Source organism: Eschrichtius robustus, chromosome 10 (assembly GCF_028021215.1).
Source record: "Eschrichtius robustus isolate mEscRob2 chromosome 10, mEscRob2.pri, whole genome shotgun sequence".
NCBI lineage: Eukaryota > Metazoa > Chordata > Mammalia > Artiodactyla > Eschrichtiidae > Eschrichtius > Eschrichtius robustus.
This window is the reverse complement of record NC_090833.1, coordinates 7,328,754-7,345,488: the sequence shown is the minus strand read 5'-3', so window position 1 is coordinate 7,345,488 and position 16,735 is coordinate 7,328,754. Positions and strand designations below refer to the sequence as shown.

Sequence of the window (16,735 nt, the reverse complement as noted above, 5' to 3'; positions counted from 1 at the left end):
CTGGACGCTTCAAAGATCCAGGTGTTGTGACTTCAGGTTGCAGAATTGTGCGCGGTTCGGAGATGTGATGCCTGAGGCCTCGAGAGGGCAGGACTCGCCCAAGGTTGCTCCATGGTGATACCCTTACCTCCTTCTATTCATTTTCAGATATTGCAGATGGGATGAGAGCAGAGTGGAGGTACGTGGTGCAGATTCTGGTTAGGAGGGGCCCAACTTGGGTCAGAGTCAGAAATCCCAGCGCTGCCTCTTCCTACCTGTATGAGTTTGGGCAAGTTACTGAACCACTGCGAGCTCTGTTTTCTGTCTATGTAATGGAGATGATAACAGTACCCCCCCTGCTGAGGTGGTTGGAGGACTGAATAATGGAAATAGAGTGTCTAGCACAGGACTGTCTTGTCTCCCCAGCTCTAAGCCAGCACCTACACCCTTCAGACTTGCCCAACCCAGGGCTTCAGGCCAGGAAAGTCCCAGTGCAACTTTGATTTGTATAGAGGTGACTGGGTATTTTAAAGGGAGAATGAGGGAGCTGAGATGGGGAAGGGCAGGGGCTTGAAGAGACTCAGAGAAGTGAAAAATTACAAAGAGTGGGTCAGGGTAAATGCTGATTAGGCCAGCTGTGTCTGCTATCTGGCAATAATTGAAGTTCAGCTTCTATCCTCCCACAGAGACTGGGAGACAGAGGCCTGATCCTTCCTGATGATTACATTTTAAAGGGATGGCTATCAGGTCCTTGAGAAAGACACCCCTGAGTTGTAGGAGGTACAAATACACCTCAAAGGGACAGAGAAAGCATTCACAATTGTAAGCCCTTTTTAGTAAATGCTCTAAGAAAGGGTGGTCAGGGGCCTGTGGTCAGGTGTTGGTTAAAAACAGTAAATTCTTTTGGCAGCCTGGAGCTTTCTCAGGCAGGCACTTTAAGGGGGGGCTAGGGTCATCCTAGGGATGTGACCTTGAGCTGCTAGAAGCTATGTTAGTGTTTAAGTCTTTTAACGTCAGAGGTGGGAGTGAACGAAATCACTTGCGCTGAAGTCTATAGTTTTTACAGGCCAAGGTTGAGGCCTAGCGGAGAAGAGGGCTTGGAGCCTGGCCACAGTTTGGTCTAGGAGAGAACCTTTGTCATTGGGCACTGGGGACACACCACCTGGCACGTTTGGGAATGGTTGCACGTGATCTGGGACCAGCACCTAGACTGTTCTTTGGGGAAGAGCTCCCCCTCATTGGGTGCAGCCTCAGTAGTACTTCAGGGGCACGGAAGTCACTGCTGATAGTTACCCTAGGACAACAGGTGTAAACCAGGACCATCCTGGGCCAAAGCAGAGTCATCTCAGGATTCGGCCTCGGCTCCTTCATCCCCTCCTGCTGGCTCCCTCGCCCTCCACTCTGCTGCAGCCACGTGGGCTGCTTCGTGGTTCTCCCTGCGAGGCCTTCTCCTGGCAGGGCCCTCTGCCTAGGACACCCTTTCCCTGGACCCCTACAGCCAGGGCTGGCAGCCTGGTCTTTTTGCTGGATTCAGCTCGCATGTCTCCCCTTGTGAGGAGCCTCTCCTGCCCGCACCAGGGTACCACGCTGTCCCTTATCTGCACATATGCTCTTCCCTCTCCCTAAAGGGCTGTGGCCCAGCTAACTCCAGTCTGTCCTGCGCACTCCCACCGGCCCACAGGAGGGGCCTGCTCTGTGCTCCCTTCTCCCTGCTCCTCGCACACTGGGTCATAATCTCGTATTTAACATTTGTCTCTACCATCAGACGGCCATTCTGGGCAGGGGCCCTGTTGGTCTGTTGCCAGCTGTCCCCTCAGTGTCTGGGCACAGGGTTGTGGAGAGACTGCAGAGGAAAAACAGGTGCTCCAGCCCGATCTGCCACCTGTCCCCAGTCTGCTGTTGACCCTCTGGGCTGGGCACACAAACCGACCCGACGCACCCTCACTCAAGGCCCACTGCCTGAGCCAGCCCAGGGCCCTCCCCAGACCCCGTCCCTTCCACCAAAAAAAGACACTCTGCTCCACTTTGCACAAAAATGTATTTCTGTGACATCCCGAAGTACAGACATTTACCCAGGCCCCAGGTGGTAAAGCAATGCAATGTGAGCTCTGCCCGGGGCCTGGCTCAGGCCACGTGAGCATGGAAGGGAGGGGCAGATGTGGCCCATCTGCTAAGCTGAGGGACACAGGGCAGCTGGCCCTTCCCACGGCTGGGAGGGAAAGACCCCAGGGGAGAAAGGCCAGGTGCCTCTCCCCTGGGCTGCTCATCCAGACTGCTCTGTCTGCAGGCAGAAACGCCAGGAGAATCCAAAAACAGGCCCAGGGAAGGAGGAGGGAAGAAAAGCCACCCCCCAAGGGCAGAGTCAGCTCTGCTCCCCAGCCCCTTGTTCCAGAGGGGCCTCCTCACCGCCGTCTGTGCCATGAGAAGCAATTCGGAGTGACATCAAGGGAGGAGCACAAGATATTTCAAGATACGCTTGTGTCTCACACTTCTCTGAAACACAGCACGGAGGTTTCCAAGGGAAAGCCTGGGGTCAGAATGGGAGGGGCGCGGGAAGGGCCCGGGAGGGCCAGGCAGGGCCGCTGCAGGACGTGCCAAATGCTGGTCTGGAGATGTCTGCCTGTTGCCACCGGGAAAGGCTGGCTTGGGGACCTCCTGCCTGTGAGAGAGGTGTGGGGTCCTCTGGGCAGCGGGGCAGGCAGGGGCGAGTGAGGCAGGCTCAGTTCTGCTGGTGGGGTGCCTGGGCACCGTGGGTGCTGCGGGCAGATGAGGGGTAGGGGGTGAGGGGGAAAAAGCCCCTGGCCCCAGGAGGTGCTGGCTTCCAGGGTGGGGGGCAGGTTCTGGATATGTTTGGCAGAAGGGGCAGTGGAATCTGCCCGAATTCTGACCAGCCCTGGGCTGGGGCCTTCGACAGCCTGGGACCTGGTGGGAGACTAGGAGGCAGCCTCCATAGCAGCGTGGCCTCAGGCAGGCCTGGCCAGAGGGCAGCAGAGCCACTGTGAGCTCCACTCCTCGAGGGCCCTCTGGGGCTGGGACTGCCTGGACCTAGGCAGGTACGGCTTACTTGCTCGCCCCAGAGGCCCAAGCCGGGAGCACCAAGGCATTTGGGAGACCCAGTGGGGTTAGTTTTAATCTCCAAACCCCATCAGCTGCACCCAGGAACCTAGAGGGCGTTCTCAGGCTTTGGTGGGTGGGTTAGGGTGCTGGAGTGGGCTATCAAAAGCCCATTGCCTCTCCTAACAGGAAGGGAGGCCAAGGTCAGAGATTACAGGGCGAGGGCTGGACACTCACAATGTTAGAGGCATTTAGTCTGGCAGGGGTAGGAGTGAGTGTGGCAGCGATGAAGGCTTTGAGTTGGGGCTTGAGAATGGCCAAGGAAGCTGCGAGGACTCAGGGAGTGTTTCTTTTGTTTTTGTACAGAAATCATACACACAAAACTTCACACTTCCTAACCAAAAAAAAATAATATATATATATATATATATAATATATATATATCTCACTAATGTTAAGGAAAAGCGTCGGTTGTGCAAAAGTCCCCGTGTCCCTTCATCCAGTGGGAGGCTCCCCGGGTGGGGATCTGCCAGCTGGGCTGCTTGAGAGCGCTTCCTCCCGGCCTCGTGGTCCAGAGCAGTGGCGGCCATGGGGGCAGAGGCCTCTATCTGGACGTGTCCATGTTCTCCTCTTTAAAGTTACTGCAGTGCTCAATCACCTTGCTGGAGACAATGGGAGAAAGAGGACTGGAGGGTGGGCTTGGGTTGGGGTGGGCCCAGCCCCTCCCAGCTGATCAGGCTGCTGGATTTGTTAGCCAGTGTTAACCATGATGCTGACGCTGAATGAGATGAAGTGTACAAAGTGGCGGGCAGAGTGCAGCATGTGCGGGGTACCCAGGAAACGGTACTTGTGGCCACGAATACCATCAGCCCCGCGTGCTCCCCTCCTACTTCCCCAGGCCCCCTTTCCCACCTCTCAGTGCCTGGGCATCTGCGGTTAGGGGCTTCCCTGAATCAGCTCAGGCCTAACCTCCAAAACTTTCTGGTCTTTTTTTTTTTCAGCAACATCTTCCTTCTTCACCTTTTCCCTGTACACCCAGGCCTTTTTCTTCCCCAAAGTCTACTGATGGTCCCCAAACTGGCCGCGCATCAGATTCACCCAGAGATCCTGATCCAGCGGCAGGTCCGTGTAGGGCTAGGGCAGCTGTGCTTGCACAAGTACAAGGGCCCGACACCCTGCAGCAGCCCAGTCCCCGTGCAGCGTTTGGGAATCACCCCTCATGCTCAGATCTCCCACTCTAGTCTGGCCCTTGGGAACCACCGTCAGGTGTCACCCTGAACCCTGCACGGCCTTCCCATTCACACTAAGCCTCTGGGTTGGTGGCGGGTGTGTGTGTGTGTGTATGTGTTCACTGCAGCCTCCATGTGGTAAAGAGGTGCCTCAATGCCTTTTAGGAAGTAAGGGATGCCTGGGGTGGGACAGGACTGGTGAACAGGCAGAGAGATTTCTCCTAAGCACCCTGCCGTCAGGCTGGCCAGCATGGGTACACATCTCAGGTCTTACAGAGATGTTCAAAGTGACTGGGGTAGGTTATGGGTCAGTCTTACCCAGTGCTTCTCAAATCTCCTGGGAACCCTGTTGACAATGGACATTCCCAGGCCCACCGGCAAAGAAAATCTAGGGTGGGGCCAAACATTTTTTGTTTTTTTTTTAAGAAATGATTTTTTTTTTTACTACTACTTTTAAATTTATTTATTTATTTATTTATGGCTGTGTTGGGTCTTCGTTTCTGTGTGAGGGCTTTCTCTAGTTGTGGCAAGCGGGGGCCACTCTTCGTCGCGGTGCGCGGGCCTCTCACTATCGCGGCCTCTCTTGTTGTGGAGCACAGGCTCCAGACGCGCAGGCTCAGTAGTTGTGGCTCACGGGCCTAGTTGCTCCGCGGCATGTGGGATCTTCCCAGACCAGGGCTCGAACCCGGGTCCCCTGCATTGGCAGGCAGATTCTCAACCATTGCGCTACCAGGGAAGCCCCGGGCCGAACATCTTTAACAATCTTTTTAGGTGATTCTTTAGGGAGATTAAGTTGGAGAACCACTCATTTTACCATTCTCAAACTCAGACCAATCTGTCAATTAAATGTTTAAGCAGTGGGTTTCCCTGTTGGTGTAGCGGTTAAGAATCCGCCTGCCAATGCAGGGGACACAGGTTCGAGCCCTGATCCGGGAAGATCCTACATGCCGTGGAGCAACTAAGCCCGTGTGCCACAACTACTGAGCCTGCGCTCTAGAGCCCACGAGCCACAACGACTGAGCCTGCAAGCCACAGCTACTGAAGCCTCTGCGCCTAGAGCCCGTGCTCCGCAACAAGAGAAACCACCGCAATGAGAAGCCCGCCCACGGCAACAAAGAGTAGCCCCCGCTCGCCACAACTAGAGAAAGCCCACGCACAGCAACAAAGACCCAACATAGCCAAAAATAAATTAATTAAAAACGAAAAAAACGTTTAAGCAGTGCCTTTTGCCGACAATAACTGCAGAAACAGCCAGTGACTAGTTGTCTGGGGAGCCTCTGAGCTCCAGGCCCCTCCCCCACGATACTCTTTATTCTGCGCTGTGTTTAGAACTGGGGTAAACTTAACTCCGTTCTCTTCTAGAATGGATCCTGGAGAAAGCAAGGTCGTTACTGCTGATTGCGACACGTAGCATCTCTGAGGGTCTCTCCTGTGCACTGATGGGTGTGAGATCCCGGTAGATGATATTTTAGACCCGGTAGTGAAAACCACACAGCAGCGGAAGGCCTTGATGGCTCTGCCGTGTCCAGGACCTTCACATTATTCAGAAACTCGTATGCATTCTGCCTGATCCCTAGAATGTATTTTACCATACGTGTCCTCGCTTTAGTTGGAATGTCTTTGGCCAAAAATAATGACAAGTTCTGACCTGACTTGCTAATGCCCAGGGATGAGAGGATGGGATTCTCTGGGAATAAAAGAAAATAAAGCTTACAAATGAGGGCAATGATGCTCCGTTCAGAGCTTGATCATCCCGTTTCCGGCCACACTGTGGCCAAAATGACACTCAGGGAGGCCCCAGCTAGACGTCAGTATGCTGTCCACCTCCACACTCAGCCCCGAGTTGCCCCTGGGAATTGCAGCCATTCCTAACCACGAGAGGGCCTGGCTGTGTCCCTCGCTCCCCCAAGTCTAGGCTTCAAGCAGAAACACTGCCAGTCTCTCACCGGGCCATTTCCTTGGTCTCCTGCCGCGCGGTTGCCATCTTGATCATGTCCCTCAGGAGGGGCATCCCACCTTCTTTGATCAGCAGGGGGCAGTACTTGTCCGCTGTGGATAGGGACAGACAGCAGGTGATCAGGGTGGGATTTCTATCAGCCTGTTGCCCAGAAACCCACCCTTGCTGCAAGAACTGCCCTCCCAGAAGGCGGGATGAAGACTTGGCCCTGAGTGAGGGCACTGCTGCAACCGGCCATGAGCCATGTTTGCCCAGCCCTGGGGCCCAAGTTCCTGAGGCCACCTGGGGGAAGCAAGGGGTGAACCCCTTGGAAAAGGCTCTTCCCTTCTTTGCCGCACAGTGGCACTTCCCCCCCCCCCACCAAATGTCACCCAAACCAGCACCTTCTACTCTCTGAGAAGTTTTTGTAAAAATAGAGCTTCCTAAGCACTGCCCTTGGGTATCCTGATTCAACAGATCCAGGAACCTGTTTATTTGTACTTTTAACAAAATATGTCCAGCCAGGATGGAACCACCAGGCCTACCTATTGGGTGGCTTCATGGTTCACTCCAACAAAGAACATTCTAGGGCTCGGTATCCAGGGCTATACACTCCACGGAGAACACAGGCATTTCAATGGCCCTCCAGCAGCTCTATGTCGTAGGAGCTATTTTTATCATCTCCATTTAATGATGAAAGAGCTGAGCTTCAGAGAGATGAAGTTATCCACTCAAAGTCACTCTAGAGGCTTGTCTGAGGGAGTCCGGGCTCAGGGCTCTTCCTCTGTGCTACAATGCCTCTTTGAGGTAAGGTGCTACTTTTTAGTAAGACTAACCTCAAGGAGTAATAAAAAACTGGCAAATGCTTACTGAACAGCTGGGATGTGCCAGAGAACTCTTCCAAACACTTTACATGTCTTATTTCACAGCAATCCTATGCAGAAAGTACTATTACTATCCCATTTTAAAGATGAGGCAAATGAGGCACGGAGAGGTTGAGAAACCTGCTCAAAGTAACACAGGCAGTCTTCCCCCAGGGCCTGCACTCTTATTCACTCTGCCAGTAGCAGGACTGAGCAGTATCCAGGCACCAGGGCTCAGCACTTTCCGCTGGTTCTCTTTTCACATCAATCTTATGAGGTAAGTGTTATTATCCCCATTTTACAGAGGAGAAAACTGAGGCCCAGAGAGGTTAAATAACCTGCATGAGATCACATAACCAGTAAAAGAGAGAACTAGGGGTCAAACCTGGTCTGCAATCAAAGTCTCTTGGTGCTGCACCCTCTTTTTCCTCTCCCCCCAAAGCCACTGAGCAGAGGACAGTTCAGGCTCTTCTAAGAGAGCGTGGGAGTCTCTCTGAGGAAATGAGTGAGACTTGTTTTCAAGTTCTCTCCTGTTCTCTCGGACGTCTGTTTCCTCGGGGGTTAGTTCTTGGTTTGGGTTGGTCTTACCCTGCCTTACAGAAGGCATGGAGATTTTTGACTATGCACTTGTATGGAAGCAGGAAACATTAAGAAAGCTGTCTGGGATCTCTGGATGGGCTGGCTCATCTGCCAGACCTGCTTCTGCCGATGAGGCAGGGGCCAGCCATTATGCTGGGCGTCCCACCAATGCCAGAAAGCGGAGGGCTGGGTGCTGAGGCGCAGACACTGACACCAGCTCTCATAGTACTTCCACCTGGATTATCACCTCCTGAGGGCAAGTCTGCTTTTCAGCCGATGAGTGAACAAAGGGTGAGTGGGTACTCACGGTAGACAGACACCAGGTTGTACAGGGCCCAGGTGGCCCAATGCTGGCTGACAGGTGAGATGCCCTGGGGAAGGAGGCGAAGAATTGGCTCAAATGACCTATAGGAAGAAAAATCAAGGTCACTTTTTTTTTTTTTTTGGCCACTCCGTGTGGCTTGAGGGATCTCGGTTTCCTGACCAGGGACTGAAGCCAGGACATGGCAGTGAAAGCCTGGAATCCTAACCACTAGGCCACCAGGGAACTCCCTCAAGGTCACTTTTGATGCCGGGCATTGTGGGGGGAGGTGCATTGTCTCTTGTTGGGGGTTTGTCCTCACTGAAGGGTCCCGTGGACAAATGATGAGCAGGCCAGTAGGATGGAGGGGACAGGGGGGTACCTGGCCCTTCAGGCTCCACAAAGAGAGCGCCCTGGTGAGAGAGGTCATGAGCATTAGGGAGGCAGGAGGAACACAGATCAGGTGGTGCAGAAACTGGGGACCATGGCAGGGAGGGGAGCCCCAGCCTGGGAGGTGGGGGACGAAGGACCCTGGGAAGCAGAAGAGATTGACTGCACTTCCCATAATGGCCTTCTACTACGCGTCATCTGGAGTCAAGGTCCAAAAGCCTGAAAAATGCATGTGCAACCTCCACCCCCTCCCCAGGCCAGTGATTCCACTTCAGCTCTCCTCTGAAATGACAGTAATTGGAGTGTCGGCAAAGCCACGAGCATGAGCCTGCTCCTCCCAACATGGGTTTTCAACTCCAATGTCCGTCAATACAAGATGGCCCAGGTGCACATAGAAAGTGACTCAGTCATAAAACGATGAGGGAGACCCATAGCTGCGGCTGGAAATTCACTCACGAGATAGTAAGACTTGATGCCAGCTGGACTGGAGGTAATTAAATCTGTGCATAGAAAACTGCTGGGAAGGGAGATGCCAGAATGTTAGGGGGGGATGCTCTCTTAGGGAACGAATGGTTTCCGTTTTGTTTCCTGTTGCGTGTCTGTATTTTCTTTTCTTTTTTTTTTTTTCACAACTGGACATGTATCAAATGTTTGTAAACGGCAGGCTTTGGGTACACACAGGTGTCGATGTGAGGAAACAGGCACCAAACTGTAGAGGTGAGATGTGCGCGTTTACATGCTGTGCTCTACGTGGACTACACCTCGGTTAGTAACATCTGACACAGGACTAGGAGAAGGGCAAGTAGCTCTCACCAGACCTTGTTGGGAAGGAGCATCCTGTCCTAGCACTGACCCCACATCCATGTCCCACCCCTCCCCACTCCGCACCTGTAATTGATATTTCTCCGTGAGTTGATGTCCCAGCTCTGGATGGCTGCCCACATGCGCTCCTCCACCTCCTCCCGCTGGGGTTCACAGATGCCCCAGGCCTCAGGGCCATCAAACATGATGTGGGAGAGGACGCCACAGGCATTGTAGGAAACCTCAATCCCATCGGCCTTGCTCTCCAGCAGGTTGCTGCCAAGAAGAGAGAAAAATGGAGTCCTGATCCCTAAGTCCCTCTTCAGATACCAGCTGCTGGACCCCAACTAACAGGCCAGCTGCCAAAGGTACTATTGATTTCTTTATCACTTATCATCCATACCCAGATGACTTCTAAAGGGGATATAAGATCGCTTAAGATAAGATATAGCTACAACAGGACCATTTATGGAGGGTTGAAAGAATAAGAAACTGCATCATAGAGTGAAGGCGGCATTCCTAACAGAAACCTAGGCTAACAGCGATTGCTGCAACTGAGCACTGACTAGAGCTCTGAGCATCCTGGCAGCCAAGGCAAAAAGGGAAAGAAGAGAAGTACCAACCTGAAGACACTGATGAATTGGGAAGTCATTAGCTGGGGCCGTAGCTCCTTCACCTCTGCCACATTCCCCAAGAGTCCTAGCATATTCCGATGCAGCTCCTGCTTCTCTGGGAACTCCTGGAAAAATGAGAGCCATTGGGGGTCATATCAATGAGTACTTAATTAGTGTCTGATATTGGTAACCTAGAAGCTTTATGAGCATCTGTCTGGCCATTTCAACTAGACAAGGGGGGGGAGGGTGCAATCTGCTGCCCTCCTACCTTCCGGTACACCTAGGACAGTGCTGGGTACACACTACAAGGGATTAAAGTGGTAGAGCTCCCTGCCACAAAATCAAAGGCTGAGTGGAGATCTGACCTATAAAATTATGAATGGGACAAACATGATTCTATTTACCAAAGCTCAAAATATTAGTCTAAGGGAATCCTTTTGGAAACTAGAGCAAGACAATCAAGAATGAGTTTTAGGATGAACAGACCATCCTACTGGACAGAATTCTGTCTGGCTGATATCTCAGTGGACCCCAGCCAGACCTGGAGAGTCTGAGAAATCATGCTGAGAAGGACGGGGCTGGGTTCTCCCTTGGAGGTAGGGCTCTAAGAGAGGGTCCAGCCAGGCCGTCTGGGTCAGGGAAGACCTCTGGAGCTCCTGTTAGCAGCAAATCCTGGGCTGGCGGGCCTGTGAGTTGGTCCCCACTGCCCTTCCATGGGAACCATGGGGAGAGGGGTTGCTGGGGGACCTGGGGACAGAAGAGCGGCCAAGTGGGGGTCAAGGAGGCTTCTGGAGAGGGCGCTACCTTCAGGCAGTCCAGGAAGAGCTTCATGCCGTTGAAGTTAAGGAACATCTCACAGTTGTCGGGAGTCTCGTCCGTGATGTTCCACAGGGCGCTCCAGGAGAACTCCATCACCTGATCACACTGAAGCGGGGAGAGGGCTCAGCACAGGTTCGCCTGGATGGGCCCGCAGGCTCCTGGCACCCGGTGACAGGGTCCCCTGACACAATGTGGACACCCCCCCCACGGGCAAGCCAGTCCCTTCTCAGGCTAGGGGAGGGGCAGGGTGGCTCCATGAAGACTCAACTTACTATCTTGTCCAGCAGCTTCTTCTGAATCAGCTTCAGCATGGTCTGTGGGCAGAGAAGAGAACTTGCTGGGGGGGCCGGGGCTTCAAGAGCTACCATGTCCCCCAAGAACCAAAATGGAGGGAAGAGTCAGCAATTCTATTCCTGTTAATACATCCTGACGAGACCAAATCTGCCTCTCTATTTGGGAGACTGTTGGGAGAAGTGCCACCCACGGACCTGATACTTGGCATCAGGATGCCTGGGTGCTAGTGGTGGCTCGACCCTGACCCCACGTGGCTGTGGGCATGGCCCTCCTGCTCTGTGGGTTTCAGCCTCCCCAGCGCTAAATGAAAGGAGGAGACTGGATGTGCCTTCCTTTCTTCAGCAAATACTTATTAACTCCCCACTGTGCACCAGGCCCTGTGCTAGGAAGTGCTGGGGACGGGATGATGGAAGGAACAAGCATGGCGTCTCTCCCTACGGAGCTCACACCCAGTGGGGAGGCTGATGTTAAACAGATAGGCCCTCAGATATTTATTTAATCCCAGTTGGCAAGACATAAGAGGGGCACCTGGTCTGAGGAGGCAGGAGTGACTTGTACAGTGGGACCCAACGGGAGAGTGGAGGGGCTGGGAGACGACGGCAGAGTGTTCTCTAGGTGGTGGAGGAAATCTACGGGTGATCAGCAACTTTCACCGTTAGGAAATTCTTCCTTTGGAAGTAGTTGTTTTTTTTGTTTTTTTTTGTTTTGGCCGTTCCACGCGGCACGTGGGATCTCAGTTCCCCGGACCAGGGATCGAACCCGCAGCCCCTGCATTGGAAGCTCGGGGTCTTAACCACTGGACTGCCAGGGAAATCGCAGGAAATTCTTCCTTTGGTGCGGCCTAAATCCTCCCCTGTGGCAGTGGGGCTGCGGGAGCGAGAGGGAGGGAAGGAGGGGCAGCCCCGCCCCGCCCCGCCCCGCCCCGCCCCCGCACGCACGCACGCACGCACGCACCACAACAAAGCCCATCTTGCCCACGGCCTCCTTGTGGTCGTTGTCCACCTGGCAGACCAGGGCGTTGCACAGGTGCACGGCGATGCGCTGGATCGACTCGTCCTGCCGTGTGGGGTTGAGGATGCTGAGCAGGAGCTCGTTGACTCGGCGGTACTGGAACTCCAGCTCCTCAGGGATGCTGAAGTTGCAGAGGGTCAGGCAGCAGTTCCGCTGGACCTGGGCGGGGCCGGGAGACAAGCGGAGCACAGTCAGGGTCAGACTTGGGAGCTGGACTTGAGGGGCTGTCTAGAGGTGTGAGATCATCCAGCGCTGTGGGGGTCCACGAAGGCTGTCTGGAAGAGGAGACTACGAGGCTTTTTTTTTTTTTTCAATATTTTTTAAAAACGTGAACTGTAATATACAGAAGAGTGCATAAAACACAAATGTATAGTTTTGCAAATAATTATAAAGCAAGCAAGCTTTTCAACAACCATGTTAAGCACCATCTGGGTCAAGAAACAGCACTGCCAGCACCCAGAAGTCCCCATATGTCCCTTCCTGATCATAAGTCCCTCTCCCTACGAGAGAGCCCCATCCCTGCCTTTCACTTGAAAGATTCTCTAGGATCTTGTGGCTTTTTGTTCAACCACAGGTTTGCAAGATCAACCGTCTTGTTATAAGTAGCTGAAATGCTTTTTTTTTTTTCATTTGCAGTATAGAATTCTAATTTATTTATGCAGTCCACTGCTAGCGGACGTTCGGGTAGACTTCAGTGTTTGGCTACTTCAAACAATGTCCTGTATGTGCATCCTGGTGTCCATGTGTGTGGGCTCCTCTAGGGCACCCACGCGTGGGGTGGAGCTTCTAGGTCACAAGGTGTGCACGTCTTCAGCTTTACCAGGTAACACCAGACTGTTTCCAAGGTGGCTGTACCAGTTTATACTCCCACCAGAAGCACAGAAAAGTTCCAGTTGCTCCACATCCTCAATTACTCTTTGTCTTGTCTGTGGGGTTATTTATTTATTTATTTTACAGTATTCTCAGTGCATTTTCCTCATAATTTCCTTCCATCCTTTCTCATTAGATACTGGAAGTTCACCACACTTCATTACTTATATAAATTAGAGGATATCCTAATCCTCTAATTAACTTGTTAGCCCTTGTTAACTCTCTTTTTTTTCCCCCACAATATACATATATTTTGTAATTTGAGAAGAAAATTTATTTTAAATCATAAAAGCAATACTTACTATAAAATGTTCAAAAAATACTATCTGAGCAGAAACTTAAAGTCCCCCACTTAATTCTTCAGAAGTAATTGCCGTTAAAAGTTTGATGCGGGACTTCCCTGGTGGCGCAGTGGTTAAGGATCCGCCTGCCAATGCAGGGGACACGGGTTCGAGCCCTGGTCCGGGAAGATCCCACATGCCGCAGAGCAACTAAGCCCCTGCGCCACAACTGCTGAGCCTGTGCTCTAGAGCCTGCGAGCCACAACTACTGAGCCTGTGCTCTAGAGCCCGCAAGCCACAACTGCTGACCCCACGTGCCACAACTACTGAAGCCCACACACCTAGAGCCCGTGTTCCGCAACAAGAGAAGCCACCGCAATGAGAAGCCCACGCACCAGAATGAAGAGTCGCCCCCGCTCGCTGCAACTAGAGAAAGCCCGTGCACAGCAACAAAGACCCAACGCAGCCAAAAATATTAAAAAAAAAAAAAAAGTTTGATGCACAACCTTCTAGATTTTTCTACCATGGAAATACAAATGTATACTTGGGGGAGGGGAGAGGCAAAAGAAGGTTTTATCCATATTGGTCCAAAACTTCTCTTCACTTATCAACATGCAGGGCCATTCATCTTTCCATGTTAGGATGTACAGACTTACCATCATATCCCATGATGTGGGCAGATCTTACGTTACTCTTTCAGGACCAGGCCCCTATTGCTAAAACATTTTGGTTGCCTCTGACTTCTTATTTAATCAAAAAGGGAGGATGTACATGTATCTTTTTCCTCTAAGAACATTTCTAACTGTGGAATTTACGCCAAAAGATAAATGGATTCACAGTTTTGGCAGGTTCTGCAAGTTGCCCTGTGAAGAGGTAGTTCAGGTCACACCTCACCAGTGGAAAGTGCAAGTGTGTTCTTCCCCTGACCTTTGTCAACGGACATCATCAATCTCTCGAGTCAAAAAGTGATTATCTTGTTACTTGAATTTCTATTTCTTTGAAAGAGTTTATGAATTTGTGAGTCGTCAACTAGCATTCTTTTCTCGTTAAAAAAAAAAAAAAAAAAGACACGCCTTTTACCTGATTATAAAATCAATCTCAATGCAGGAAGAACTGTTGCTCTAAAGTCTGGAGTTGGCAGGCAGTGGGAAAGGGGGCCTTCTCATCCCTGCAGAGGCTATATCCCCACCAGAGCCTTTCTGGAGGACAATGCAAGAACACGTACCAAATGCTTTTTTTTTTTTTAAGGAGATTGGGTTGCTGAGGGCAGTATTCACATTTCTTTTGTAGATTTATTTATTATTTTTTTTTTTTTTTGGCTGTGTTGGGTCTTCGTTTCTGTGCTAGGGCTTTCTCCAGTTGTGGCGAGTGGGGGCCACTCCTCATCGCGGTGCGCGGGCCTCTCACTATCGCGGCCTCTCTTGTTGCGGAGCACAGGCTCCAGATGCGCAGGCTCAGTAGTTGTGGCTCACGGGCCCGGTTGCTCCGCGGCACGTGGGATCTTCCCAGACCAGGGCTCGAACCCGCGTCCCCTGCATTGGCAGGCAGATTCTCAACCACTGCGCCACCAGGGAAGCCCCCCAAATGCTTTAAAAATACACAAACCCACTGCTCCAGCCATTCTCCTTTTAGACGTGTCTCATGAGGAGTATCAATTACTTGTATTCAGCAAAGCCTTATTTGAAATAGCAAAACATGAAAAGCAACCTAAGTGTTCAACCGTGGGGCTGACTCAGTAAGTGCAGCCCGTGTATTCGGGGGAGCCCTGTCCTGCTACCCCCTGGGGATGGGGCTTGACCACTGCCTCTGAGCCCCAGCACAGAGTCAGCACCAGGGCAGCCTCTCCTTGGATGAGAACGCTTCACACTATGCTGACACCAACAATTATGAAGCGGACTGTTCAAACCAGCTGCCCCGGGGGGGAGGAGAGCTGGGATTGGAACTTTCACTTTCTAGTTAGTGCATTTTCTATTACTTGAATTTTTTTTCTAAGCATTAGGTATCTCACTTTTGTAATCAGAAAAGAAACAATGCTTTTGAAATTTTGTTGTAAAATGTTTTGTTGATATGGGAGATGTTCACATTTACAAGACACTGTTGAAATGAAAATCCAGGTTACACAGTATACACAGAATGGTCCCATTTACTAAATAAATATGCACAGACTAAAAGCCAGAACAATAGATATCCAGTGTTAATCTTGGCTCTCTGTGTGCTGGGATTACGGGTGTTGTTATTTTTTTTCTTTTATACCTGTAATTTTTCTCCAGTAAAAATTTTGATTACTTTTATAATAAAAGCAGTTATTGAAAAAAATACCCACCTCAGCAGAGTGTCACTGGGCAGAAGGGCTAAGGAGTTAGCACGAGCAAAGGCCCAGAGTCAGGAGGACAGGGCCCCTGGGGGAGGGTGGCAGTGGGCGATGGACTGGCCGGGTGGGGCCAGGTCCCAGGGCCCTGAATGCCAGGTCCCAGAGTCTGGCAGTGATGCCACAGGAAAGGGGGGTTGGGGGCGGGGGGCGGGGGGCGGTACAGAGCCAGGAGAGAAAGGGTGAGAGCAAGCATGGCACCGGGAGGGCTCTGCGAGCCTGCTGGTGAGGCTGGGACACACAGGGTGAGCAGGAAGTGGGGTGGCTGGGTCAGAGCAGGCAGCGGGTAGGGGCTCACCGTCACCTCCTGGTAGGATTCCATGCCATTCAGCACCACCTGGATGACCTGCCGGCGCAGCTTGATGCTCTGCTCTGAGCGATACTCGGAATTGGTCAGGTAGAAGAGGGCAGCGCTGCCTGTCACTTGAATGTTCTTGTCATACTTGTGGCACTTGAGGGCCGTGATGACGAGCTGTATGAAGACAGAGTACGGGCCGGGGTTGGCCAGGCCTGTCGAAGTTGCGTGGGGACAGACCTGGGGCTGTGAGAGGGGGCTCGGACGGTCCTCTGGGGCAGGGCTCAGCCTGATCCTGCTTCCTGAGGGCAGAAGTAGGGGTTGGGGAGCAGAAACTGGGGCAGGCCACGGTCCTGGGACAAGGCCAGTGCCGGGGCAAGTTAGGCACCGCGAGGCGGGGCTGGGGTTTGGGAGGCGGGACGGCTGGTGTCCTGGGGAAGAGGAGGGGTGTAGAGGAGGGAGTGGTGGGAATGGACCGGAGCCCGAGGGCCCCCAGGGTCGGGACTGACCTTCAGGGCCCGCAGAAGCTGGTTGCAGCGTTCAATGCGTGCGATGTCGAAAAGCAGGTTGATGGCCCGTGAGGTGATCTCCGGCCTGTGCTCTGTGTAGGCCTCGATGGCGTTCAGCACCTGTTCCTCATTTTTGTCACCACTCACCTGGAGACGGAGCATGATCAGGACATCCCAGAAGAGGCCAAGCGGTGGGATGCCCGATCCCAGCGCCATCTCTAGGCCGGGGGCAGACCCCTCCTTCCCTTCTCCCGGGGCGCCCCGGTCCTCCCCTCCCCCTCCCCCTCTCACTTTGTAGGCCGGAATATGCGTGAGGCGGCACAGGGAGGTCTCGAAGAGCCCAAGGAACTGCAGTGGCCTCTTCAGAGCCCGGAAAGGCATGATGCTGCTCTTGGAAGGCTCGATGCTGAGGGAAGAGGGTATTGGGGTGAGTGGCCTGGGGCCCGGGGCTGCCCTGGGTCAGCATAAACGGGGGCCTCTCCCTGGGGGGTGGCGAGGCATTTCCTTGGGGCCCTCTGATAGGCCCTCCGGCCTTGTCTCTC

General features: G+C 52.7%; 1 protein-coding gene across 2 annotated transcripts in view; it reads right to left on the bottom strand.

The window, feature by feature from the left end:
* Positions 1-1,998: 1,998 nt before the first annotated feature.
* ZER1 (zyg-11 related cell cycle regulator) overlaps positions 1,999-16,735 on the bottom strand; it is a 30,308-nt gene continuing 15,571 nt past the window's right edge. The window contains exons 6-16 of one of the 2 annotated variants that reach the window (XM_068553103.1): positions 16,485-16,599; positions 16,194-16,340; positions 15,688-15,861; positions 11,814-12,029; positions 10,838-10,879; positions 10,551-10,670; positions 9,756-9,871; positions 9,220-9,408; positions 7,948-8,045; positions 6,209-6,311; positions 1,999-3,695 (exon numbers count right to left, since the gene is read on the bottom strand). In XM_068553103.1, the coding sequence (XP_068409204.1) occupies positions 3,638-3,695; positions 6,209-6,311; positions 7,948-8,045; positions 9,220-9,408; positions 9,756-9,871; positions 10,551-10,670; positions 10,838-10,879; positions 11,814-12,029; positions 15,688-15,861; positions 16,194-16,340; positions 16,485-16,599 (1,378 nt within the window). In that variant the 3' untranslated portion in view covers positions 1,999-3,637. The remainder of the gene's footprint in view (positions 3,696-6,208; positions 6,312-7,947; positions 8,046-9,219; positions 9,409-9,755; positions 9,872-10,550; positions 10,671-10,837; positions 10,880-11,813; positions 12,030-15,687; positions 15,862-16,193; positions 16,341-16,484; positions 16,600-16,735) is intronic. The other variant, XM_068553104.1, reaches the window with a different exon arrangement.